The sequence below is a fragment of the Humulus lupulus genome, chromosome 8, assembly GCF_963169125.1.
Source record: "Humulus lupulus chromosome 8, drHumLupu1.1, whole genome shotgun sequence".
In the NCBI taxonomy this organism is placed as follows: domain Eukaryota; kingdom Viridiplantae; phylum Streptophyta; class Magnoliopsida; order Rosales; family Cannabaceae; genus Humulus; species Humulus lupulus.
The window spans coordinates 37425916-37452442 of record NC_084800.1 but is presented as its reverse complement, the minus strand read 5'-3'; the positions used below and the strand labels follow the sequence as shown (position 1 = coordinate 37452442).

The 26527-nt window shown below is 41.4% G+C and overlaps 1 protein-coding gene and 1 non-coding gene across 2 annotated transcripts; one reads left to right on the top strand and one right to left on the bottom strand.

Moving 5' to 3' along the window:
* Window positions 1–5575: 5575 nt before the first annotated feature.
* Window positions 5576–5648, top strand: TRNAA-AGC (transfer RNA alanine (anticodon AGC)). The gene has a single exon. It is a non-coding gene; the product is annotated as a tRNA-Ala (tRNA).
* A 331-nt stretch (window positions 5649–5979) lies between these two features.
* LOC133796838 (uncharacterized) lies at window positions 5980–11824 on the bottom strand. Its single transcript, XM_062234516.1, has 10 exons — window positions 11488–11824; window positions 11230–11335; window positions 11055–11115; window positions 10656–10951; window positions 8058–8197; window positions 7805–7879; window positions 7543–7633; window positions 7220–7423; window positions 7008–7052; window positions 5980–6481 (listed from the first exon to the last, which is right to left on the bottom strand). The coding sequence occupies exons 1-10, from the start codon at window positions 11701–11703 to the stop codon at window positions 6396–6398; spliced, it is 1320 nt and encodes a 439-aa protein (XP_062090500.1). The 5' UTR covers window positions 11704–11824; the 3' UTR covers window positions 5980–6395.
* Window positions 11825–26527: the final 14703 nt, after the last annotated feature.

Here is a 26527-nt window from a genome sequence, read left to right as displayed (position 1 = left end):
GCGCTCTAGAACAAAGCTGCGGGCCAACCCTTCGTGCCCAGAAAACCCACCATTTCCAACATCCTAACCTTATTCAAAACCACCCCAAAGCACCCTAATTCCAAAACCCATTAATCACAAGACTTTTAGCATGATCCTAACAACATAATCCAACAAAAAACCTAGCTTAAAACTCATTAAAATCTCATTTTGATTTCTGAAACCCAAGTACTTAGTGTAATGCCCCGGATTCCCTATTATGGTTAATGACTGGATTAGTAGGCCGGGAGGGCCATAACTGTTTAATTATGCCGTTAAATGTGTTTATGTATGTTTATGAGAATTATATTATAATGTGATGTTAAATGCGTGCATGTGAGTCCACATTTGTTTACAGGGAGTATTTTGGTAATCTGGCCCGTTGAGGGTATAATTGTATATTTGTATGAGCGTTGATAATATATTGTGAGACCACATTATAATGTGGATTGGTTCGAGTATTTCGACATGAGACGATCTTTAAACATGATTTATCGGTTTGGTCATAACAGATTTGAGCTCGGGGCTCGGGGTGAGTCTCGGGGTGTTATTAATGATTATAGCGTTACCGGGGATTTTAGGGTAACGGTATAAGAATTATTGGTGTTTGAGTATATTGAGATTAGCGGGGATTGGGAAGCGTTAATTATAATTAACGGGTTTAGTGGAATGTACCAATTTTGCCCTTGAGGTGGCTTTAGGGGCTTAAGATGACACAAGGGTATTTTGGTCTTTTTGGGAGGATATATGTGACTTAAGTGGCTTAGAAGGCTGTAGAATAAACAGAACAAAACAGAGACTCTCATCTTCTCCCTTCCCGTACACAACTTCCTCCATTGCCTCCTTTGGTGTTTTGAGTTCTTGGTGGAGATTCAAGCTAAAGGAACTTCAAGGCTGAGTTAGTAGACTTGGTTCTGCTTGTGTGGGAAGTTCAAAACAGGTTTTAAGGTAAGTTTTGATCATTGAACTCAATTTATGCTCTGTTTTGATTGTTAGTTTCAGACTTAGAGTTTTGATGTGGAAAGTGTGAATCAAAGGGGTGTTTTAGTGTTAGTTTGATTGGGGTTTGATGTAAGTGAGTTAAGGGTGTCATTTGGGGGTTTAATTATATGTTTGGAGGGGGTTTAGAGGTGGTTTGAGGGGCTGGTTTGAGAGGGAAAACGCAGGGTTAAAATTCTGGTGCGTGTGGCCAACTTGGCTGTTCTGGGCTGAGCGCCGCAGTGCAGCAGGGGAGCGTCGCGGCCCTTGGCGTCTGGCAGATGGGGAGCCTCTCTGTTTGGAAGCGCGCCGCGGCGCAGCAGAGGGGGGCTGCGGCCCTTAAGGCCAATTTTGTTAAAATGTGGTTTTTAGCTTGGGGATTCAAGCCATAGGCCTCGGGGTTGGACCTAGTACCCGGTTGGGTAGTATTTGATGTCTCGGGGGCTGGGATTTGGTTTGGGAACCCTCGGTTATCATTTTTATTGATAAATTCTATAATTTGGTTATGACCAGGTGACCGTCAAGGATTTTAAAGGTTGATCGTTCTCAGGGGTCGTTCATATAACATTTTCACTCGAACCAGAGGTAAGAAAACAGTGTATGAATACAGTTGCACCCTGTACAGGTATATGACATGCATGGTTGGATATTTGAGGCATGTTGGTTGATATATGTGGACATGGATTGCATATTAAATGCTAGTGAATGCTGATTACCTGCTTGAGACACTGACTAGTCAGGGACCGACTCTAAAGTCAATGATCACGCATTGAATGGCTCTATGGCATTAATGCGGGACCGACCCTAAGGTCGAAGAACTTATAAGCGCTTGCCTGGTCTACGACCAGATGACTATAGCCAAGGTATATGACCCCGGTGACCGTTTTTCACGTGGCTAAGGGACGTTGTCCATAGTTTCGACTCTAGAGTCGTGACGAAGGTTATGTTGGTGACCAGTCACCATGCACCTGTCCTGAACGATGTATGAAGGAAATCACCTATCAGTTAAGCCCTGGTGACTCTATCGTCACATGGCTAAAGGGAGCGATGCTCATTATTGTGACTTTTGGCTATTGTCACCTATTTGTTGGACTGATAGTCCTGAATGGTTATTATGGTCGTTGTTGATATTATATCATGTTTTATTATGTTTTCTTGCTGGGCCTTGGCTCATGGGTGCTATGTGGTGCAGGTAAAGGAAAGGAAAAGCTTGGCCAGCCTTGAGTGGAGAGCTTGGGCGATGTGATGTACATATAGGGCCGCTTGACTGCCATGGTCAAGGAGTTCTCAGAGGGACTAGGGGTTTACCCTATTTTTGCCGCTTAGGCCGGTGGGGATTGTATATTTGGAACTGTAGCAACTCTTTTGTAATACAAACTACTCGTAAACATTTTAAAAGGCTCATGAGCAGTTTATTTACTTAATGAAATGTACCCTTTCCTTTTTATTGTTTTTTCACCTTAACCTGTTAATGGTACCTAGATCACGTTTTTAACCAAAGGACTCGGGTAGCGAGTCAAATTTCCGGTTCACTGTTCACCGTAACTGTTCTGGGGTAACCAGGGCGTTACACTTAGGAACACAAAAACCGGCAATGGAACACAGAGTTCAGCCATTAATTCATGGATTCAAGCTTACCTCCACAGCAGAATCCAAGCCAACTCCCAAGTCTTCCCACCTTAATTCAACCTTGAAATTAAGAACCTAGGAACCCTTATATTTCAACCCATAAACCTTATAATCAACTAACCAAAAACGAAATTCAATGCTTACCTTGGTTTATGGTTGAATTCCTTGGCTGAATCTGAGCTATTTCTCCAAAACTCCAGCCCAAATCACTAAATTCCCAGCTGAATTCCCTTAGATTTCAGTAGTTCATTAATTAAGAGAGAAAAGAGAAGGAAGAGAGAGGAAAAATGGACTGGTTTGTGCTTTATTCTACCAGTTTCTATTTTGTTTAGTCTAACCTTAGTTAATTAAGTCAGTCTCGAGGGCTCGGGGTACCGGAAACGTCCCCGAGCGAAAAATGGTAAAATTTTCCCAAAATTCCCGCCTAAGCTTCCTGACCTCAAATATATCTCCATATATTTATTTCCATAACCCGATAGTCTAAATAACCACCGATACCTGAAAATACCCCTGAATTGTCCAAAGTCAACTATTAAGCCCCATTGTGACTTTCTCGCTATCTAGCTCCCTAGGGTCACCTCAAGTCGCATGCTGCAGATCTACCCACATAATAATGTGGTTCTCACAGATATAACATTTAACCACACTTACATTCATATAATTATACATGCATGCTTATCATATAATCATACATTAAATTAATAAATTCACACATAAGCCAATTATGCTCTCCCGGCACACTAATCAAGACCCTTAAGCCATTTTAGTGATTTTTGGTCGTTACATGAATGGTTGTGCTAATTAAAAAATATTTAGTTTGGATGGTTGTGCTAATTCAAAAACATTTTATTTGTAACCGTTATATATGTGTTTTTGTGCTTTTTTTTTTTTTTTAAATATAATGCATATATATAAAAAGAAAATACCCTTGTTAGAATTTGAACCGTTGCCTTTAAAATTTATACAAATGAATTTAACAACTATGCAAAAGTCTTAATTTTTAAATACTAACTTCAATTAAAAATATATACATTAATTAATGGGATATTTGCGGCGAAAATACTTAAGTTTTTCAAATTATGACACTTAAATACCTAACTTTTTTTTTTGCGGCTAAAATACTTTTCGTTACACTTTCTTGGCACCCGTTGGTACCTCACCGTTATCTAACAGGTCAGCGCCTACATGACAATTTCTGATTGGTCCACATTATTAATAATTGAATTTCTATTTAAAAATTCATTTAAATATTTAAAAATTAAATAAAACTCATTAAAAATCTAATAACAAGTTAAAATTTTATTTAAAAATCATACTTTAATTAAATTAAAATTAAAAATCATTATTCAAAATACCTAAAACTAAAAATCTAATTAAAATATATACATATTTTTCTCTTTCTCTATCCCGATTCTTCATCATTCACTGTTCTTCCTCTTCTTCTTTTTTCTGGGTTGCTAGGTTGGAGAATATGGATGTGGAGGCTGGGATTGCTTTGACCGAAGGAGGACAAAGAGCACAGATTTGGGTTTGCTTGGATGGAGCTCAGCAGTCGGCATGTAGGCTGGAGAAGATGGATCTGCGATGCCAATGGGGCTAGCTTCAGACGGAACTCCGACAACCCTTGAGCATGGAATGGCTAGTGATGGGTCTTCATGCGCCTCTTCGACATGGGGCAGAGATGGAGACTGAGAAGTGGCCGTGGTTGGGCTCCAGTGATTGAGGCAGGCTAGGCATCTCCCGATGCTACATCTTCTGTTCAACAAGGCAGATCTTCAAGGGTGGCTTCAGTGCGAAGCTTCGCGACAGTGGCATGGATGTGAACTTGGCTTCTTCGAGATCTGGGGCTTCGTCTTCGTGGAGATCTGGGGCTTCGTCGAGATAAAGGCGTGGATGGCTTCACGACTGGGTTGCTTCGGAATTATGGATTTCTTCATATTTGGGTATTGTTTGATTGATTTTGTAATGTTGTTTGTACAGATTTTGAGATTAGCTTTGATTGAATGTTTGAATATTTGTATGGATTTGAATTGTTTGAGATCTGAGATCTGAATTGTTTGAAAGTTTGTATGGATTTTGAAATTTGTTTTGATTATGAGATTGGATTGAAATGTTAATTTTTTTATGATTTGGGAATACAGACTTTGTAATTGTTCTTAAGTTTGGGTTAGCTTGGATCTTGTAAATCTAGGTTTGTAAATCTGGGTTTTAGATCTTACCAGCTTGGGTTTGCAAATCTTGGAAACAATGTCTTATTTAGTTTTTAATTGTTTTAAATTTATTTTAATTTTGATAATGTTTTAATTTTAATTAGTTATTAATCAAATTTCTGTTTTATTTTTAATAAGGATTTTAGTTTTCGGAATTTTAATTAATAATATTTAATTTTAATTTAATTAAAATATGAATTTTAAATCATTTTTAAGTTTTTATTAGATTTTTATTTAATTTTTAAATATATAAATGAATTTTTTTAATTAAAAAATAAAAAATATACACTTAGACCAATTAGAAGCCACCACATAGGCGTTTTCCTGACACTTAACGCCTACGGAAGCCAAAAAAGTGTGACGTTAGGTATTTTAGCCGCAAAAAAAAAGACTTAGGTATTTAAGTGTTATAAAGTGAAAAACTTAGGTATTTTCGCCGCAAATATCTCTTAACTAATTATAATATATATTAAATATTTTTTTCACTTAGGGCGGCCGCCGACCTTAGTTTTTATGTGGATCCGCACAATAATATTATTTGGATAATAATGTTATTTTAAAAAAAATTATGGTAAGTATTGTTTTTTAATCATTATTATTTGTTTTTAGCAATAGTAATTAAGAACGAAATAAGTATTTGACAAAGTTTTTTTTTGTTACGGCATAATTGATATAGAGGTGGGGTTCATTTCAGTTTTTGTTTTGTCTCACATATATGTTATATAATGTGAGCATCAAACGGGGATGTAGCTCAGATGGTAGAGCGCTCGCTTAGCATGCGAGAGGTACGGGGATCGATACCCCGCATCTCCATTTTGTTTTGTGATTTTTTACGAAGACACTTCCAATAACTCCTATTTTTGTATTTATACATAACTTTTTCTTACTGTCTCGTATCAAATCTAAATTTTCAACCATCGTACTTTTTCTCCCCTCAGAATCAAACATCGTACTTGGTTCACATCATCCGACCAATTTGATTTATAATTGATTCAACAATTCGCTACACAACAAGCCCCTAAAACACCGTAAGACAACCTAATTACAATCGAAGAAAATTTTAGAAATGAGTTGCTTATGCAATTAGTTTCGGTGCGACGTTCATTATGAATAATTTCAAAAGTAATAAACTACTCTTCCATGATGAATAAATAACCAAAATAAATAAGTAATATAATTAAGCATGGAATGGAAGTCATCCCAATGTTCCCTCAAAAACTGATACTGAAAGATTTTGCATCAACAGAGCACCTACGTCCCACGCTGAAGCAGGAAATCGATCACTCTCAACTCTATAAATTACTAGTCACCAAAATCCCAGTAACAAATGGGGCTACCCAAGTGAAACAAAGTTGTACTCACTCCAATCCTAGAGTAACGCGTTCAAGTTTCTACCTTCGATGATGGTGTATGTATAGAAGTTCTCATGATTTTGTCAAAGCTCTCTAACCTACAAGGAACAAAGGTGAGAACTTCATCTTTAAAGATGATGGACAACAATGTCAAGATCAGCAGCTCTTCACGTCAAAGCTTCTATTTCCACTAACCGGTCAGATTGCTTTATGATGAAGACAGCGGTGGAGCTGCCCACAGCTTCACCTTCTTATCAACACTCGCTGTGGCTAAAAGCGAGGCTTCCCCATCACCTGAAATAAAAAGTGGTTGACAAAATGAAAAAGTATAGCAAAAAAATATGTCCATGCTCGTCAACTTCAGCTACTATTATGTCCAACAACAGGCAATTTCTTACCCAAAACAATTAACACGGTATCCTTTTTATTCTAAAGATAATGAATTACTGGTAATACTAGGGACCGTTCAAATTGGTTTCCATATTTTAAGCATTACTAAAGTTAACTTATTTTGGTAAGGACAAAAATAAATTCCACTGTGTCTTAATTCTGATAAAAAAAAACAGTATAGAGCGCTAGACTGTTCCTTTTTCTTATTTTTTAAGTGTTATTTAGGTCACCCATGGACAGTTTCTCTCGGTAGATTCTCATGTAGCAATGTCAGGTATAGAAAGGAAAACAATCTCACCAAGTTAAAAGTATATCTTAACAGATGATTTCGGTTGAGTTCAAATTTCAATCCCTTACTCTATTCCCTCTTGTCAAACATACACAATGTAAAGAAAATAAGTAAAGATTGCGGTTGTAGAAAGTGATTTACCCATTGGAATGTTCTTGGGTGCCCATGAAATGCAAGTTATGTCACCTGCATGAGAAGAAAAATGTAGCAAGGATTCAGAAGTGGTTAATCTTCCAAAGCTTAGATAGATCTTGATGGTGATGGACATAATTGAAGAGACTATCTAATAAAAGTGAATCGAGCAAGTGGCTATGCTATGCTAGAGATATAGTTTGCGTAAGAATGAAGCATACCATCATGGGCCTTCTCAGCAGTGTCTAAAACTTTGCCAGTTTCAACACATAACCACTGCAATGTTGAGCCATGGGTTGCTGCTAATAACCTTCCATCAGGAGATACACTAAGGCGGTCATAGTGCAAAGTAGCTCCGTTTGAATCATGAAGTGGAATTGGAAACACCTTGAGTGTTTTTGGATCCTCATCCATATGATACCGAACTTATAAAGAAAAGGATAAGAAACAATGTCAGTATGGATGATTAAATTTTAAATCACAATACAATAATTAAATAAATTAAAAGGGTCCCAAGTCCAACAACATATAAAAAGAAATATACCATTAATATTCCAAATTCTAATTGAGTTATCTTTTGATGCCGTGATCATTTGCTCAGAGTTTGGAGAAAAGCACAACCAAGTCACGGCACTCTGAACAGCCATAGGGTAAACAAAGAATTAGTATACATGTGTTGATACAGACCAAACAGAACTACTTAAAGAAAAATGCACAACGGAAGTTTTAAAAGTGATAGCAGATATGTCATATTATGGAATGGACTAAATTGAATTTTGTTGCGTAATTCAAATTTGAAATATAACCTTGTGCCCTTTAAGCTGCATTACTCTTGAAACCTCCTTCACTGAACCATCCTTCGCATATACAATCTCCCAAACCTGACAGCAAAATTAAACAGGAAAAAAGTTATAATTTTCTCAAAAATAGATAATAACAAACAATTATAATACATGTCATCTATTTTCACAGGCCAAGGAAAATTGATCATAACTAGGGTAAACAGAAATTGACTATAATGAAATGATTGACTCAAGAAAAGCATGTAGAGCTTTTCACCTTCACATCAGCTGTAAAAGCTGCTGCTGCAACGAACCGCCCATTTGGTGATATAGCTGCCATGGTGTTCTTTAGTTGGTTTGTATCAACATTACCCACCATCTTGCCAGATTTACCATGCCACAGTATAATGTCGGTACCTGTAAGCAAAGAAGTATCAGAACTAGAAAGATTAGAACTAACATGATAATTGAAATGTGATTGGTGTTAGTTATAACTTAATAGGGAAAAAAATCAATGATTTCATATGTTAGATATTTCTCCAAACTAATGTGTAATCTATCAGTAGATAACGAATCTTTGTAACACCTTCTGCATTGTTACAAAGCAATAAAGCTTTGGTGCAGGTTTCTAATAAAATTTGGTTTGTCTTGGGTTGACCTTGATTGTAGGTAGAGGAGGGTGTAAAAGAATTAGTGGAACATTGCAATCATGCTATGTGCTGGTCTTTATGGTTGGAAAGAAAGAAGAGTTTCCTAAGAATTAGAGGGGAATATAGAGCCTTTATGGGATAGTCATGTATTGGGTGACTTATAAGTGTTTGATACTGAAGATTTTAAAGAATTATCATTTTCTGAATTTATTAGGGATTGATGTACACGGTAGTGTGGCGTGTTTGATTAAGTGGAATGTGAATAGATTTTGGAATAACTATTCTCATTCCAACATTTGGCTTAGCCATTAGCCGAAGAAATCTTTATTCCTTATGAAGCACAATTCCATAGCTTCCCTTGATTCCCTAAGGAATTGTCTTTCCATTTCTTAGTTAATTTAAATATATATATATATATATATATTTGTCAATACAATTCATATTAATGAAATGGTTATGGCGGTTTCTTTCAAAGAGCAAGGCCTTGTGGCATAGGGTGGTGAAGAGTAGGTATAGGGCGGATGGTGGTCATTGGGATACTGGTGGAGATGTGAGGTTGTCTGTTCGAGGTCCTTAGAAAGATAAAGGTGGGGAGGGGGATAGTATTCGTTTGGGTGGCCTAGGGTGGGTTCTGCACTTCCGAAGGAATTTGTTTGATAGAAAGGTTTTTAGTCTTGCTCAGCTATTACAATTGCTTCAGTATGTTGCTCTATCGTTGATTTTGGAGGATAGGAGGATTTGGATTCCAAGCACTAGTGGAATGTTCTCTTGTAAGTCAGCCTTTCAAAGATTGAGCTACGCTCATTTGGGTCGGGAGGTGATTTGGGGTAAGAAATTGTGGAAGAGTGTTTCTCCTTCAAAAGTTAAAGTGTTTGGTTGGTTGGTCTTCATTGATAAATTAGATGTCCATAATAACTTGCAGAGGAGAAGACCCTTTCACTCTTTATCGCCAAATTGGTGTGTGTTGTAAGAATGTAGGGGAGTCAGCTCGACATTTATTCTTGGAGTGTAGCTTTGCTAGGGAGGTGTGGCTTAAAGTGCTTGCCGAGTTTGGGGTCTCTTGGTGTATGCCTTCCTCTTGTTCTTAGTTGTTCCTGTGCCATTTAGAGGGAAATAAGAGGGTGGCTCGTTTGTGGCAGAGTACTCTGTTGGCGTCCTTTTGGGCAATTTGGCTTGAAAGGAATAGTAGGATTTTTTAAGACGTTTATTGTTCAGTGGAGATTATTTGGGATAGAATTAAGTTTTGGGTTGCTACTTGGGTGTATAGATCAAGAGGTTTTGAGGGGATTTCTTTTTTGGATCTCTGCAGGGAGTGGGGTAGTTTATGGCTTTGACGGCTATTGGGGAGGATGGGGTACTTTTTGTGCTTTTTGTTTGGCCTTGTTTTGTTTTATTGTGTGATGTTACCACGGTTTTCCTCCGCCTTAAGTGAGGGCTCTCACTATATTTGAGAGGAGGTCAGTCTAAGACAAAGGCATCGGTCTCTTTTTCAAAAAAAACATACCATTGTCATGAGTAACCTCAAAGTATTATAATTTCCACATCAATAATATCAGAAATTGTTTTCCATAAAAACTAAAAACAATTGAAAGTAGTAGTAATAATAACAATAATAATGATGAATTACCGGACAAATACATATACTAATGATAACCATTTCTGACTTAGTTAAGACTACAAATGATTGTGGGAGATAAGAATGTTGCGGCTAATAAGAGAAAGAGAGTCAAATTAGGTTACAAAAGGCTATAATTGTACAAAAATGATGGTGTAAATAAAAGCCACTAATTATTGGTTTTTCCTATATACAATATTTTAATGTTCATTACTGTTAGGGAAAGAAAAAAAAAACAATCTAGCCTTCTTTTAAATATCAAAATTCTCCAAATCCACTTACCAGGCTCCAGTATGAAACTGAAGCACCTGCTGAATCCAATAAAGCATCGAACAGGGGTTGTTCACAAGTTAGGAGGTCTGGAGGAATTTAACCTCAATCTGACAGCATAACACAGATTGACCACTCAACAAACCTGGCACTCTCGGGCCTATACTAAACTAGGACTTGTTCTACTAATTTGATCATTGCCCCTCTAAAATTTAAAATGTTGCTATCTGTACATTGTTATAACGACACTCCATACACATGTATTTTAGTAACAACAAATGTGTTACAGGTTTAAATATACAAATGAATACAACGCATGCAGTATAAAAGAAAGAAGTACCTTCTGAACAAGAAGCAATTATTGTACTCCCATCAGCAGATCCATATGTAGCGGCAGTTCCAGATAAAGTGAGGACACCATTTTTGTCATGGATTTTGTGACGCTCCCACTTCATTTCTGGGAGAGGAGGCTTAGTTTGCTCCTTAGTTCCATCAGAAGATTTGGTTTTTTCTTCACCATACATGTATAAGGAACAACCGGTCATAGTTTGAGAAGCCACAACCACAGATGACGCATCATCACAGAATTCAACGGCCACAGGATGACCCCCAGCGGGCAAGTTTATTCTCAGGAATCTGCAGAAAAGAAAAATTCATAAATTTGAGGAATAAGGACCCAAAACCAAGAAAATCCATTAATAAACATTGGAATTCAAGTTGCACAAGTTGAAATTCATACTTGAAACTTTTGCTTGAAGCATCATCCATCTTAAAAACTCTGATCACCCCATCTGCACAAACTGTTTGCCAACCAATAAAACATCTGTTAGAATCAACAAATGAAAAATCAAAACGCAAACAGAAAGATGATTGAGCTCGTAATTCAGCAAAGATTGTGATTGATTCACCATTACCTGTAGCGAGACTTCGTCCATCGGATGAAAAGCATAACCCTGTCACTGCATCTCCATGACCTTTCAAAGTATTCACATCCAACGGATGATGCCGCTTGTTTTGGTCCTACAATAATCAACGAAAACAAAAATATCAATATAAATCTAGACTCGATCAAACTTCTATAGTATCTTTAGCTTCGTCCTTTCCAAATTAGTTTTCGTTCATTTTCTCGGCAACCAAACAAGAGAAATAAGAAGACCAAGTAAGTAGCGTACCTTGTCAGAAGCGTGAGAGTGAGCTTTTGAGTGTGACTTTTTGGAGATAGTTTGGTGAGACTTCGACGATCGGGGTTTGGGATCGGAGGGGAGCTCCAGTTTGGCAATGGATTGAACATCGGATCTTCGGTTGCGGAAGTAATTGGCGAAGAAGAGGAGTACGATGAAAGCACCGAGAATGAGCGAAAGGGCCGCAATTGGGATGATGGGATCCATTGGAAGCCGCAGAGGATTGGGTCGCCTGAAGAAGAAGATGACGAAAACGACGACGTATTCGGGAGATGGCACTGAAAGGTGGTTTTTGGGGAAGATATGAATATTATTGCAGAACCAGATTGATCCCACATACGTGTCGATACGAGGAAATATATAATATAATAATATTAATAATAAATCATTTATTTAGTAAAATTTGAGTTTTAATGCAATAAGTGACACTTTATTTGAAAAATATCCTATCACTATATAACTCTCGTTTTGGTACTACTAATGCCATTATTACCCAAAATTGCATAATTTTCCCTCTCTTTTTCTTGTAGTATTCACTCTCTATCTCTTATGTTTTCCCTCTCTATCTCGCAAACTCTCGTACACACAAAAAAAGTCATCCACCATTAATTTGCATTTCGGATCTAGGGGCAAGTTGTGAGTCCTTTCAAGTCAAGAAACTTCATTTTGGATTTCGGATCTAGGGGAAAAAATCGTATGGGTAAGTATATATTTGTTATATGTAGTGAAGAAACTTGTCTGGTTACATTACTTGTCTTATTTCGAACAGATCTGTGTATGCCTTCATGTTTTATTGCAATTTTTCACGGAATGAATTTTGGATACTTCGTGCGTTTTTTTTCTGGATTTTTTTCCAGCCTCAATAAGTTTCGATGAAACTCGATAGATCTCGATGTGTTGCATGCATGCTGGCTCGATGGTCCTCGATGGACCTCGACGTGCCTCGATAGTGTTAGGATGTTAGTACCTCGATGGTACTCGATAAAACTCGATAGGTGTATAAGAGTTTAATTGGATTTAAGAACTCGATTGTACTCGATAAAACTCGATTGGTGTATAAGAATTTAATTGGATTGTTTGCCTCGATAGTCCTCGATTGTACTCGATAAAACTCGATAGGTGTATAAGAATTTTATTGGATTGTTTGCCTCGATAGGCCTCGACTGTACTCGATAAAACTCGATATGTGTGACCTCGATAGGACTCGACATATATCGATAGAAATCGATATTTTCTGTTTTATGTAGTTTAACTTTTTGACCTTTTTTTTTTTGTTTTTTTGTTTTTTTTGCAAATTCGACTGTTTCCGTATTTGTTGCATTCAATGGTGTTTGGGAACTCGAAAATAGGGATTGGATTTTCAGAGATGCTGAAAATCAAGTTCTACCCGTGGAGAAGGGTGTGACATATGAGTAACTACTTGACATTCTGTACGATGAGCTTGAAGTGGATAAATGTGTGCATGACTTAAAAATTGAGGTCCCGTACACATGCCTATCATAATCCGTCAAACCTACAGTTATAAAAAATGATAGGCATGTGCGTGCATTCATTGGGTTAGCATCAAAATCTGTAGAGAAGCTCATTCCTCTATGTGTCACATTGATTAAGAAGGGAGGTGTAAGAAATGCATCGGCTTCTGCCAGCGTTAATAAATAAGTTCGATTTGAAGAGAACATTTCTCCTCCATGTCATGGTTTCAAAGGAACTCAAGGTGACGTTCGAACATGTGTTCCTGAGACAAATCCAGATGTCATAGTCCATGATGATATCCCGGTTAGAGATCCTTCATATGTGCATGACACGGCGGAGTACAATCCCTATGGCTACGAACCTTATGTCAATGACGATCTTGTTGCTGATGCAACAGATCTTGGTGGGCCAGATGTTAGGGCTGATTTTCCAACACAGAGTTTAGATGTTATGGTAGATGAGGAGCACAAAATAGAAGACTGGCAAACACCTGGGACCAGCAGTAGTCGTCCAGGTCCAAGTAGAACTGATGATAGTTTTAGATGGAGTTCTCTATTGGACTTAGGTGAAGATCGTAGAACATGGAGTGCTCCCATGTTCACCAAAGAGGATATAGAGGCCTCACATCAACATCATTCCTCAACCAGCAAAGCTTCAGGAGAATTGCACCTTGGGAAGTTCTTTTAGAACAAGCTTGAATTGAAAACCAAAGCATCCATATTTGCGATGAAGAATAATTTTGAGTTTATGGTGAAGAAATCTGAGACTGATGTGTGGTACATTACCTGCAAGGATCCAAATTGTGGTTGGAGATTGAGGGGTAAGAAAAAAATGCGATCTGAAATGTTCAAGATTACTGTATACAACGAAGTACACACTTGCTCATAAGAAATTTGAGATAAGGACCACCGTCAAGCATCACCGTGGGTTGTTGGGCACCTAATCAAGAGGAAATTTGCTACCGATGGTACTCGGTACATGGCAAGCAACATAAGGGAGGACATGAAGCACTATTTTGGGGTTGAAATGAGCTATGAGAAGGCGTGGAGATGCAGAGAAAAAGCTCTTATGTATGTCAGAGGGACACCTGAGGAATCATACTCCAAGTTACCTGGATACCTGTGTCAGTTGGAGCATAAGAACCCAGGTACAATTACTGATTTTGTAGCAGAAGATGGTTGTTTCTTGTATTGCTTCTTTTCCCTCGGTGTTTCTAGGTGTGGTTTCCAATACTGTCGTCCTGTAATTTGTGTGGATGACACATTCTTGAAGAATAAGTATGGTGGCCACATGCTCTGTGCTATTGCGTTGGATGCAAACAACCAGTTGTTTCCAATTGTGTTTGCATTGGTGGACAGTGAGAACCATAACTCTTGGACTTATTTCATGAGAAAATTGAAGGAAGCCATAGGGGACGTTGAGAACCTTGCTTTTGTATCGGACAGGCATAAAAGCATTATTCATGCTTTGGAGCTTGTGTTCCCAGATGCGGATCACGGTGCATGTTACCATCATATCTATATGAATGTTGTGGCAAAATTCAAATCTGACCACGTGCAAGACATCATGGGGTGTGCAGCGTACGCATTTCGAAGAACGGAATTTCACAAGTTCTTTGACAAGATTAAGGTAATTGATCCGCCCATTGCTCAATATCTAGAGGGAATTGGCTTTGAAAGGTGGAGTAGTGCTTATTTTCCTGGTAACTGATACAATATCATGACGAATAACTATGCAGAAAGCTTTAACAATAAGACCAAGGAGGCAAGGAGCTTTCCAGTCGCCACTTTTCTTGAATTCATAAGATTCACTCTTCAGTCTTGGTTTGCAGATAGACATGAAAGAGCTGCAAAAGCAACAACTGTGTTATCACCTGAGATGGAAAAGGATTTGAAGCAAATAGGTGATAAAGCAATTTTTTTAGATGTCCAAGTCCTTGGTCATCACGAATTTCTTGTGGTCAATGATAATGGTGATGGTGAGGTGAACTTGGCCACAAAATCATGCTCTTGTGGCATGTTCCAAACCATTGGGATACCCTGTGTACATGCTTTTGCTGCAGCCAGAAAAAGAAGCATAAACATTTACTCATTGTGTTCCCCTTACTATAGAATCGAGGCATTGAAGGACTCTTATAAAGATACTATTTACCCTGTTGGGGACGAGGATGAATGGGTAATCCCTTATCACATTAGAGATACAGTTGTCGGCGTCCCTGCTGAGAAAACCCCTATAGGAAGGCCCAGGAAACAGAAAGTGGGTAAGCAAAAGACAAATCGCTATGCTTCACGCGGGGAAAAGATTGTCAAGCCATGTAAGTGTAGCATATGTGGTGGTAGTGGGCACAATAGGAAGTCATGTAAGGCTAGGATTTAAAATATTGTATTATGTAATTATTTAATTGATTTTGCTGCATTTATCATATGGAATACTTCTTCTAATACTTTGTTGGTTTGGATGTCAAGGCAGACACATTATGTGAACTTAATACTTTTTTATTTAATAACTTTTTCAAAAAATATTGTTTGATAAAAAATAATATACAAAACTAACTATATGCTATACTATACAAGATATGTAAGACAAAAATGTAAAGAGCATCACGGTGCCAAATTCTGATAGAACAGGTCCACACACCACTTGGTCCTGAAATGCTGGATGTTCTCATCGATAACAATATCTAGTGGTAGCCTTGTAACGCCCTAATTACCCCAGGACTCGTTACCTGAGTCCTTTGGTCAAAAACGTGCTCTAAGTGTAATTAACAGGTTAAGGTATAAAACCAATAAAAAGGAAATGGTTATTTTATTACAAAGTTGCTCTGCAGAGCTAAACAAAACGTTTACAAGTGGTTCTTAGTACAAGATGGTCACTACTGTTTTAAAATTTACAATCCCGCCGACCTAATCGGCAAAAATAGGGTAAACCCCCTAGTTCCTCTGAGAACTCCTTGGCCGTGGTGGTCAAGCGGCCGCATATGTACACATCACCACATCAGCTCTCCACTCAAGGCTAGGTGAGCTTTTCTTTTCCTTTACCTGCACCACATAGCACCCATGAGCCAAAGCCCAGCAAGAAAACATAACACTTTGCATAAACATTATTAAATGATTATCATTATAATCATTCTGAGCATAAAGCTTTCAAACAAATGAGTGAACATCACATGAGGTCCTGATAAACCATACTGAGTGACTGACGAGCAAGTCACTAATTCAAATGGAAGAGTGGCTGCTAGGTAAGCCACTAGCCTTCAACAGGTTCTGGTAAACCATACTGAGTGACTGCCAAGCATGTCACTGTTTCAAGTGGGAGAGTGGCTGCTAGGTAAGCCACTAGCCTCCAAGCGCTTATTTCATTCATCGACCCTCGGGGTCGGTTTGGCATTAACGCTCTTTGAGCCATTCAATGCTGATAGTTGATTAGATCTAACCTTGTTGGCTTGCGTTACACGCTAAGGCCGTCCTGACTAATGAGTCAGTGCAATGTGACCAGTGCCCAATACCACTGCCGAACCTGACTAATAAGTCACAGCTTCACAGTTGATACTAGCATCTTTGCCAAATCTAACTAATGAGTCAGTATCATGTGCAAGTGAGCAACATATGCTAAGCATTCTATATTCAATCCATGTCCATATTTACACAACCAACATGCCTCATGAATATCCATGCATGTCACACTCGGGGTGTAACGCCCCAACCCCTGGGACCGTTACGATGTGCCTTGCAAACAGTGCTAAACTCGCTAATCGAGTCATTTGGCCAAAATCGTGAACTAAGTATGATTAGCGGTTTAGGGATTAAAAACTTTGGTTAGGATGTAACGTCTCACTAGAACGTTTAATATATATACATTGGGATCCCGAAAATATAATTTCAGAGTTTATTACAGAAAATATTTACAACAGGCCGTTCTAAGCGGCAAAACAGGGTTCAACCCTAGTTCCACTTTAAACCTCGGCCGTGGCGGACGAGCAGCTGCATATGTACACGTCATCACGTAAGCTCTCCAACTCAGGGATGGCCCAGCTTCCTTTTGCCTTTACATGCACCACGTAGCACCCGTGAGCCGAAGCCCAGCAAGAAAACACAATATAACATGATATGATATCAACTATAACCATAGTAACCATTTGGAACCAACGGTCCATCCAGATAGGTGACAATAGCCAAAAGTCACAATAATGAGCATCGCTCCCTCTAGCCATGTGACGATAGGGTCACCAGGGCTTAACCGACAAGTGATCCTTTCATAAGTTTGATTAGGACAGGTGCATGGTGAATGGTCACCAACATAACCTTCCTCCCGACCCTGGAGTCGTGCAATGGACAGCGTCCCTTGGCCATGTGACAAACAGTCACCGGGGTCATATACCTTGGCCATAAACATCTGGTCATAGACCAGGCAAGCGCTTATAGTTCTCATTGACCTTCCGATCGGTCCAGCATTAATACCCCATATGAGTCATTCAATGCCGACCTCGATTAGATCTAATCTTTATTTGGCCCGGCGTTTACAACGCACTGCCACCCCTGACCCTTGGGTCGGTAAAACACGACCAGTGTTCAGCCCGTGGTGAACTTAACCGATAAGTCACAGCTTCACAGACGGATCTGACACCATTGTCGATTCTGACTAATAAGTCAGCGCCATACACAGGTAAGCCATGCCACCAAACATATACCACATGTCCAATATCCATAAACAAGGTATTCAGCATGCTTACTTAACAGATATTAGTACAATTAGGACAATGCATTAACACAAAGGCTCAAACTCTGAACGATATCACACCCAGTATACAAAGCATGTCCTAATCACATGTTTCTCATGCATCATATGCAATATATCCAACAGTCCAACATGCACCAGTAACAGCCATGCATGTCATGTTTAATAGTCAACCAACATGCATCAAGAATAACCATGCATGTCACACATAATAATCAACCGACGTGCATCAATAATAACCATGCATGTCATACTCATTAATCAACCAACATGCATCATAATAACCACGCATGTCTCACATACACAGGGTGCAGTTTTCTTACCTCAAAGTCGAGCTAGAACGATTAAAAGAACGACCCTTGAGAACGATCAACTTTTAGTCCTTTAGCGGTCACCTAGTCATAACCAAATATAAGATATCATCAATAAAAAAAATGATAACTAAGGGTTCCCAAACCAAATCCCAGCCCCCGAGACCTCAAATACTACCCAACCGGGTACTAGGTCTAACCCCGAGGCCTATGGTTTGAATCCCTAAGCTAAAAACCACATTTTAGCAAAATTGGCCATAAGAGCCGCGGCCCTCCTCTGCTGCGCCGCGGCGCGCCTCCAAACAGAGAGGCTTTCCCTCTGCCAGACGCCAAGGGCCGCGGCGCACCCCTGCTGCGCCGCGGCGCCCAGTGTGGCGTGCTGCCCCTTTGGCACACCCACATGGGGCCATTTTGTAATGAGCATGCCTTGGTGCTTGATCATTAGTCAAGTCTTGCACCAAGCAACCTCATGGGATAGGGTAGTGGCAGTTTTGTAATATTGCATATGTCTCCCAGACAAAAATCATATATGTTCCTGGGAAGACTTTATTTCCCTAGAAGGCTCCTTAGGGGGAGGTGACCTGGTGACTTAGGGAAGCACCATGGCCATCAGCAGATAGGGGCCAAAGCTGTGTACTCCCTTGCCCTATCAAGGCTATATATTAATGAAATAACATTTATCCATACTTGTCCCTGTGTACTTCCTTGTTGCTTATGTGTTACTTGTTTGTTACCTTCGTTGGGCCTTTGTGTGCCACTTGCCTTGTTGTGTGCTTTGTGTTGTGTGGACGTTCCTAGGAATGACTTGCTTTGTGCTTGCTCATACTTCGTTATGGCCCGTTGCATGTCCGAGATGTGTATGTGGCTAACCGCTGAGTTTGTTTGCCTGTAGGTGTGTGTTGTAGGCTGACTTGCTAGCTTGAAGAGTCTGCAAGTGCCGCACGTTCCGTCTAGTTGGAATCCCCAAATAGCCGGCCCGTGACAGTTGGTATCAGAGCCAAGTTAGAAAGCGCTTGGCAAAAACACTATGGTGAACCACACTCAGAGGATCGAAGCTCTTGAGAAGCGAGTTGGGGAACTGGATGGCCTGGACGAGAGGGTCAGGGATCTTTCCTTTGCAAGTCAGGACTCGGGTTCGTCTGATGCATACAATCGCATAGCTGCGTTGGAGAAGGAGAATGATGTTCTTCTATCCAGAATTATCGCGTTGGAGAAAAGAAACACTCCAACAAGTACTTCTGTTTCCCCGCGGTGGGGAGAGCGCATCGCGGCAGTGGAGCGCATGCTAAAGGAACAAGAAGTTTCAATAAATGACACAACGGAAGATTGTAGGGAGGCAGTCGGTGTGCTCAGAGAAGAAATGGCTGAGCTTACTGCCAAGGTAAACCTGACCATGCGAGCGGTTGGGAATGCCCCTGCAACAGGGCCGATGGGTATGGAATATGGCCGAGCCAAAGTACCCGAGCCGAGGCCCTATAATGGGGCCAGAGATGCGAAGGATTTGGAGAATTTCCTCTTTGACATGGAACATTACTTTAGAGTCGTGCGGGCCGATTCGGAAGATGGAAAGGTCGCCATGGCTACCATGTATTTGTCGGGGGATGCCAAAGTGTGGTGGAGGACCAAATATGATGATATAGAGAATGGCAGGTGTACCATCACATCTTGGGCGGACCTGAAGAGGGAATTAAAGACGCAGTTTCTGCCAGAAAATGTAGCTTACATAGCTCGTCGCCAGTTACGAGAGCTTAAACAAGTCGGGACAGTCCGAGAGTATGTAAAGAGATTTTCGGGACTGATGCTCGATATTAAAGACATGTCCGAAGTGGACAGGCTCTTCTGCTTCCTCGAGGGACTGAAACCGTGGGCCAAGCAAGAACTTCAAAGACAGCGGGTGACTGATCTAGCCACCGCTCAAGCTGCTGCCGAACGCTTAACAGACTACACTCCGGAGAGTAGCCTGCCGAAAAAGGCTACCCCTCCAGCCAGCTCAAGTAGCGTCGGGAGTAAGAAGTTTGGGAAGTCCTGGCAGGGCAAGAGTGGGGGAGAGAAGAGGACAGCTGAGTCCAATTCTTCCAGTGGGACAGATGCTGCTGTAGGGAAGAAGCCGCTAGCTTGTTGGATTTGCAAAGGCCCACACAAGTCGGCAGTATGCAAATTCCGGGGCCAGATAAATGCCCTCATTGGCCAAGAACAACAAGGTGAAGGAGAGGAGGAAGAAGAAGAAGAGTACGCGCACATGGGCGCTGTCCGCCTGTTGAACGCTCTCAAGAAGCATGGTGAGAAAGGGAAGAAGACCCTGGGGAAAGGGCTAATGTTCGTGGATGCCGCTATCAATGGCAAGCCTGCCAAAAGCGTGATGATTGATACTGGCGCCACCCACAACTTCATCTCTGAACTCGAAGCAAAGCGACTGGGACTAAAGCTGGAGAAAGATGCAGGCCGCATGAAGGCGGTCAACTCCAAAGCCTTGGCCACATCTGGCGTGGCTAAAGGGGTAAACGTGAAGATCGACACGTGGGAAGGGCAGACTGATTTGGTGGTCGTCCATATGGACGACTTCGATGTAGTTTTGGGAATGGACTTTCTAACCGAGAAAGGTGCCATTCCAATTCCTGCCACTGGAAGCTTACTCATAATGGGAGAGACTCCTTCAATGGTACCTGCAAAGGTGAAGCCACCCCCTGCTGTGAAGCTTCTATCAGCTTTACAGTTCAAGAAGGGTGTGAGGAAGCAGGAGCCGACTTATGTAGCTGTGCCCACCGTGTTCGAAGAAGTAGTGGAAGAAATTGTTCCACTAGAAATTACGAGGGTCTTGAAGGTGTATGGGGATGTGATGCCAGATAAACTCCCCAAAGCCTTGCCACCAAAGAGGGGGATTGATCACCAGATAGAACTGGTGCCTGGAGCGAAACCTCCAACAAAAGCGCCATACAGAATGGCACCCCCTGAGCTAGAAGAATTGAGGAAGCAATTAAAAGAGCTATTGGAGGCAGGCTTCATCAGACCGTCGAAGGCGCCATATGGCGCACCGGTGCTATTCCAGAAGAAGCACGATGGGAGCTTGAGACTGTGCATCGACTATAGGGCTCTCAATAAGGTGACAGTTCGCAACACATACCCCATTCCTCTAATCGCTGATTTGTTCGACCAGCTAAGTGGAGCTAAATACTTCACAAAGTTGGACTTGAGATCGGGCTATTATCAGGTGAGGATTGCAGATGGGGATGAACCAAAGACTACGTGTGTTACTCGATACGGAGCATTTGAGTTTCGAGTAATGCCGTTTGGGTTGACAAATGCACCTGCTACCTTCTGTACACTAATGAACCAAGTATTCCACGAGTATCTAGATAAGTTCGTGGTGGTGTACTTGGATGACATCGTGGTTTATAGCGCCACGATAGAAGAGCATCAAGAACACTTGGCTCAAGTGTTTCAGAAGTTGAGAGAGAACCAGCTATATGTGAAGCGAGAGAAATGCTCGTTTGCACAGGAGAGCATCAAGTTCTTAGGCCACGTGGTGGAACGTGGCCGTATTCGTATGGATCTGGAGAAGGTGAGGGCAATCCAGGAATGGAAAGCCCCCACAAACGTGAAAGAACTCCGCTCCTTCTTGGGCCTAGCTAACTACTATAGAAGATTTGTGGACGGCTACTCAAGAAGGGCGACACCCTTGACCGAGCTTCTGAAAAAGGGTGTGATTTGGGCGTGGACTGACAAGTGTGCTGAAGCGTTCAGAAGTTTGAAAGAAGCCATGATGAAGGATCCTGTTCTTGCCTTGCCAATTATTAGCAAGCCCTTCGAAGTACAGACAGATGCATCGGATTATGCTCTGGGAGGGGTACTAGTACAAGAGGACCACCCAGTCGCATACGAAAGTCGCAAGCTGTCTGAAGCTGAGAGGAGGTATACTGCCCAGGAGAAGGAGCTCCTCGCAGTTATACATTGCTTGCGAGTGTGGAGGCATTACTTGCTGGGGTCAAAGTTCGTGGTGAAGACGGATAATGCAGCTGTGAGTCATTTCCTTACTCAGCCGAAGCTGACCCCTAAGCAGGCTCGATGGCAGGAGTTTGTGGCGGAATTCGACTTTCGTTTTGAGCACAGGGCAGGACGCTTGAACCAGGCAGCTGACGCCTTGAGTCGTAAAGCGGAGTTGGCGACTCTAAAGATCATGGCTAGTTTATCGGCTAGCGTGGTGAACACTCCACTCAAGGAACGCATTAAAGAAAACCTAGAAAAAGACCCAGTTGTCAGGACCATCCTGAAGCTCGTAAAAGAAGGCAAGACTCGCCAGTTCTGGGTGGAGGATGACCTTCTGTGGGCTAAAGGGGGACGCTTGTATGTTCCAAAAGCTGGAGATTTGCGAAGGACATTACTAAGCGAGTGTCATGACACTCTGTGGGCAGGTCATCCAGGGTGGCAGAGAACCCATGCCCTCTTGAAGCAGGGCTACTACTGGCCACAAATGCGGGACGATGTAGTGGAGTACACCAAGACATGTCTGGTCTGCCAGCAAGACAAGGTCGATAGGAACAAGACACCTGGGTTGTTGGAGCCCTTGCGAGTCCCAAGCCGACCGTGGGAGAGCGTGTCGCTTGACTTCATCACCAGTCTTCCGAAGACAGGAGATTTAAGTGCGATCTTGGTGGTCGTGGATAGATTCTCGAAGTATGCAACATTCATCCCAGTGTCGAAGTACTGTTCGGCAGAAGAGACAGCCAGACAATTTTTCAAACATATTGTCAAATATTGGGGAGTGCCCCAGAACATAGTCAGTGACCGAGATGGAAGATTCACGGGGACGTTTTGGTCCGAATTATTCAATCTCTTGGGGTCACAACTGAATATTTCCTCGAGCTACCATCCGCAGACAGATGGGCAGACAGAAAGATTCAACGGGATGTTGGAAGAGTACTTGCGCCACTTTGTCAATGCCAATCAGAAGAATTGGCCGCAACTACTCGATGTAGCTTAATTTTGTTTCAACTCTCAAAAGAGTTCTTCGTCGAATAAGAGCCCTTTTGAAGTTGTTAATGGACAGCAACCACTGTTACCCCACACAGTGGACGAATATCGCGGTCGGAACCTGCGAGCCTTTCACTTCACCAAAGACTGGAAGAAGACAACAGAGATTGCCCGAGCTTATCTAGAGAAAGCCTCAAGAAGAATGAAGAAGTGGGCAGATCAGAAGCGCAGACCACTGGAGTTCAAAGCAGGTGACTTAGTGTTAATCAAGCTGCGGCCCGAACAGTTGAGATTCCGAGGGGACAAAGACATCAGACTCGTCCGCAAGTACGAGGGTCCAGTCTCAGTCATCTCAAAAGTTGGCCTAACTTCATACAAAGTCGACCTACCCGCTTGGATGAAGATACACCCGGTCCTTCACGTCAGCAACTTGAAGCCGTATCATGAAGATCCAGCCAATCCAGAGCGCAACCAGTCAACCAGAGGAGGAGTCAGTGTTCAGCCAAGGAGCAAGCGTCAACCTGAAGAAATCCTGGCGGAAAGAACGGTCACCACTGACCGTAAAAAGCATAAGGAATATCTGGTAAAATGGAAGGGGCTCGCTGATGACGAAATCAGCTGGGAAAGGGCGGAAGACTTGAAGAAGCTCATGCAGAAGATTGAAGATCTACAAGCTACTTCGTTGAGGGCGCCGAAAGATTAAGTGGGGGAGAGTGTGGCGTGCTGCCCCTTTGGCACACCCACATGGGGCCATTTTGTAATGAGCATGCCTTGGTGCTTGATCATTAGTCAAGTCTTGCACCAAGCAACCTCACGGGATAGGGTAGTGGCAGTTTTGTAATATTGCATATGTCTCCCAGACAAAAATCATATATGTTCCTGGGAAGACTTTATTTCCCTAGAAGGCTCCTTAGGGGGAGGTGACCTGGTGACTTAGGGAAGCACCATGGCCATCAGCAGATAGGGGCCAAAGCTGTGTACTCCCTTGCCCTATCAAGGCTATATATTAATGAAATAACATTTATCCATACTTGTCCCTGTGTACTTCCTTGTTGCTTATGTGTTACTTGTTTGTTACCTTCGTTGGGCCTTTGTGTGCCACTTGCCTTGTTGTGTGCTTTGTGTTGTGTGGACGTTCCTAGGAATGACTTGCTTTGTGCTTGCTCATACTTCGTTATGGCCCGTTGCATGTCCGAGATGTGTATGTGGCTAACCGCTGAGTTTGTTTGCCTGTAGGTGTGTGTTGTAGGCTGACTTGCTAGCTTGAAGAGTCTGCAAGTGCCGCACATTCCGTCTAGTTGGAATCCCCAAATAGCCGGCCCGTGACACCCAGCCCAGACCAGCCAAGTCGGCCACACGCACCAGAATTTCCCCTGTGCTATTTCCTCTTGAACCAGTCCCTCTAACTCACATAAAACCTTCTCCAAACATATAATTAAACCCCTAGACAACACCCATAACCTCCCCTCATCAAAACCCAATCTTATAATCCATCAAAACCCCTTTGAATCCAAGCTTCTAACAAAGATCAAAAGCTGAAAACCAAAGTTTGAAAACAGAGCACCACCTGAAGTAAGTGACTAGAACTCACCTTGAATCCTGTTTTGAGTCCCCTTTGATGGTTGTTACAGGTTCCCTAGCTGCCACCCTTAATCCCCTAGCTCAACACCTCCATTTGAGCTCTCAAAATTCAAAGAGAGGTGAGGGAGGAAGCTTGTACGGGATGGAAGGAGAAGGAGGAAGATAGGCTCTGTTTTAATATCAATCTATAGCCTTTATATCATATATATCCTTAGGGTTAAAAGACCAAAATACCCTTAGGTCTTCCAAAGCTTCAAAAACCACTTCAAGGGTAAAATTGTCCTTTCCGACCTATACCGTTAACTATAATTAACGCTCTCCAATTCTCGCTAATCTCAATATCCTCAAACACCACTAATTCATAACCCGTTACCCTAAAATCCCCGGTAACGCTATATTTACTAATATCACCCCGAGACTCACCCCGAGCCCCGAGCTTAAACCCGTTATGACTAGACCAACACTTACATCTCATGATCGTCTCATGTCGAATAGCTCGAACCAATCCACCTTATAATGTGGCTATATTAATTAATCACAATCATGCACCCAAAATATACAATTACGCCCACAGTGGCCAAATTACCAAAATACCCTCACAATAATAAATTCTCCCATATGCATGCATTCACCATCATATAATAATATAATTCACGTAAATATGCATATAATCATTAAATATTATAATAAATCAATTATGGCCCTCCCGGCCTCCTAATCAAGGTCCTAAACCTTATTAGGAAATTTGGGGCATTACACGGGGTGCAGTTTTCTTACCTCTGGTTCGAGCTAGAATGAGTAAAAGAACAACCCTGAGAACGATCAACCTTTTGGTCCTTTAGCGGTTACCTGGTCATAACCAATTATGGGATTCCATCAATAAAATAAATTAATAAATGGTTCACAATCTAAAACCACACTCCCGGGATCAATCCCCCACTCTCGGGATTCTTAAAATACTCAAATGGGGCAAAGGAACCAAACCCCGAGCCTTAAGGATCATTCCGAGCCCTAAAATAGGTTTGCTGAAAAATGGACTAGCGATGCAGCCCTGTCAAATGGCGCTGCAGCCCTACTGAGTGGCGCTGCAACCCAAATAAATGGTGCTGCAGCCCTATTTCCAAGTCAGAGAGCCCAGCTTTAAGCCCTGCCTAGCGCTGCTGCGCCCTAAGTGGCGCTGCTGCGCCAATTACAGACCAGAAACTTTCTGGTTCATCTTCTTTGCGATTTCTCTTGAAACCAAACCCTCCAAACCAATCCAAAACCTTACCAAGACACCCAATTCAACCCCTAAACTTCATCTACATCATACCCTCATCAAAACCCAATCAATCTTACACAAAAACTCCCATTGATTCCAACTATCCACACCAAAACTATAAGCTGAAAACTATAAAGTAAAACAGAGCATGGCTTGTTTTTCATGGATGAATTCTTTCCTCAAATGGAATTAAAGTCCTTTTCAATGGATGAACCAAGTCTACAACTTCCAAGCTTTGATTTCCTAGCTTGTATCTTCAAATTGGGACCAAAAACTTCAAAGGAAGAAAGAGAGAAATGGATGTACGGGAAGGGTAATTCTTGCTCTGTTTTTCTATTCTGTTTCTACAGCCATCCAAATCCATATGACTAAAATACCCCTAGGTCTTTAAAAGTTTCTAAAGCCTTCCCAAGGGCAAAGTTGGTACTTTCGAACCTATACTGTTAATCATAATTAACGCTTCCCAATTCCCGCTATTCTCAAAATTCCCAAACACCAATAATTCATGTCCCATTACCCTTTTTACTCCCGGCAACGTTCTAATCATTAAAACATCCCGAGACTCACCCCGAGCCCCGAGCTTAATCCCGTTATGACTAAACCGCTACTTTAACACTTAAAGATCGTCTCATGCCGAATAGCTTGAACAAATCCACATTATAATGTGGCCTTAAAACATATCACCAACATGTATCCAAATAAG

Coding starts and splice junctions, on each gene's coding strand:
- LOC133796838 (XM_062234516.1), bottom strand. CDS start 11,703: ATGGATCCCATCATCCCAATTGCGGCCCTTTCGCTCATTCTCGGTGCT. Junction 10,952..11,054: donor GCTTCAAGCAAAAGTTTCAA/GTATGAATTTCA, acceptor TCTTTTCTGCAG/ATTCCTGAGAATAAACTTGC. Junction 6,482..7,007: donor ACCCAAGAACATTCCAATGG/GTAAATCACTTT, acceptor TTTTTATTTCAG/GTGATGGGGAAGCCTCGCTT.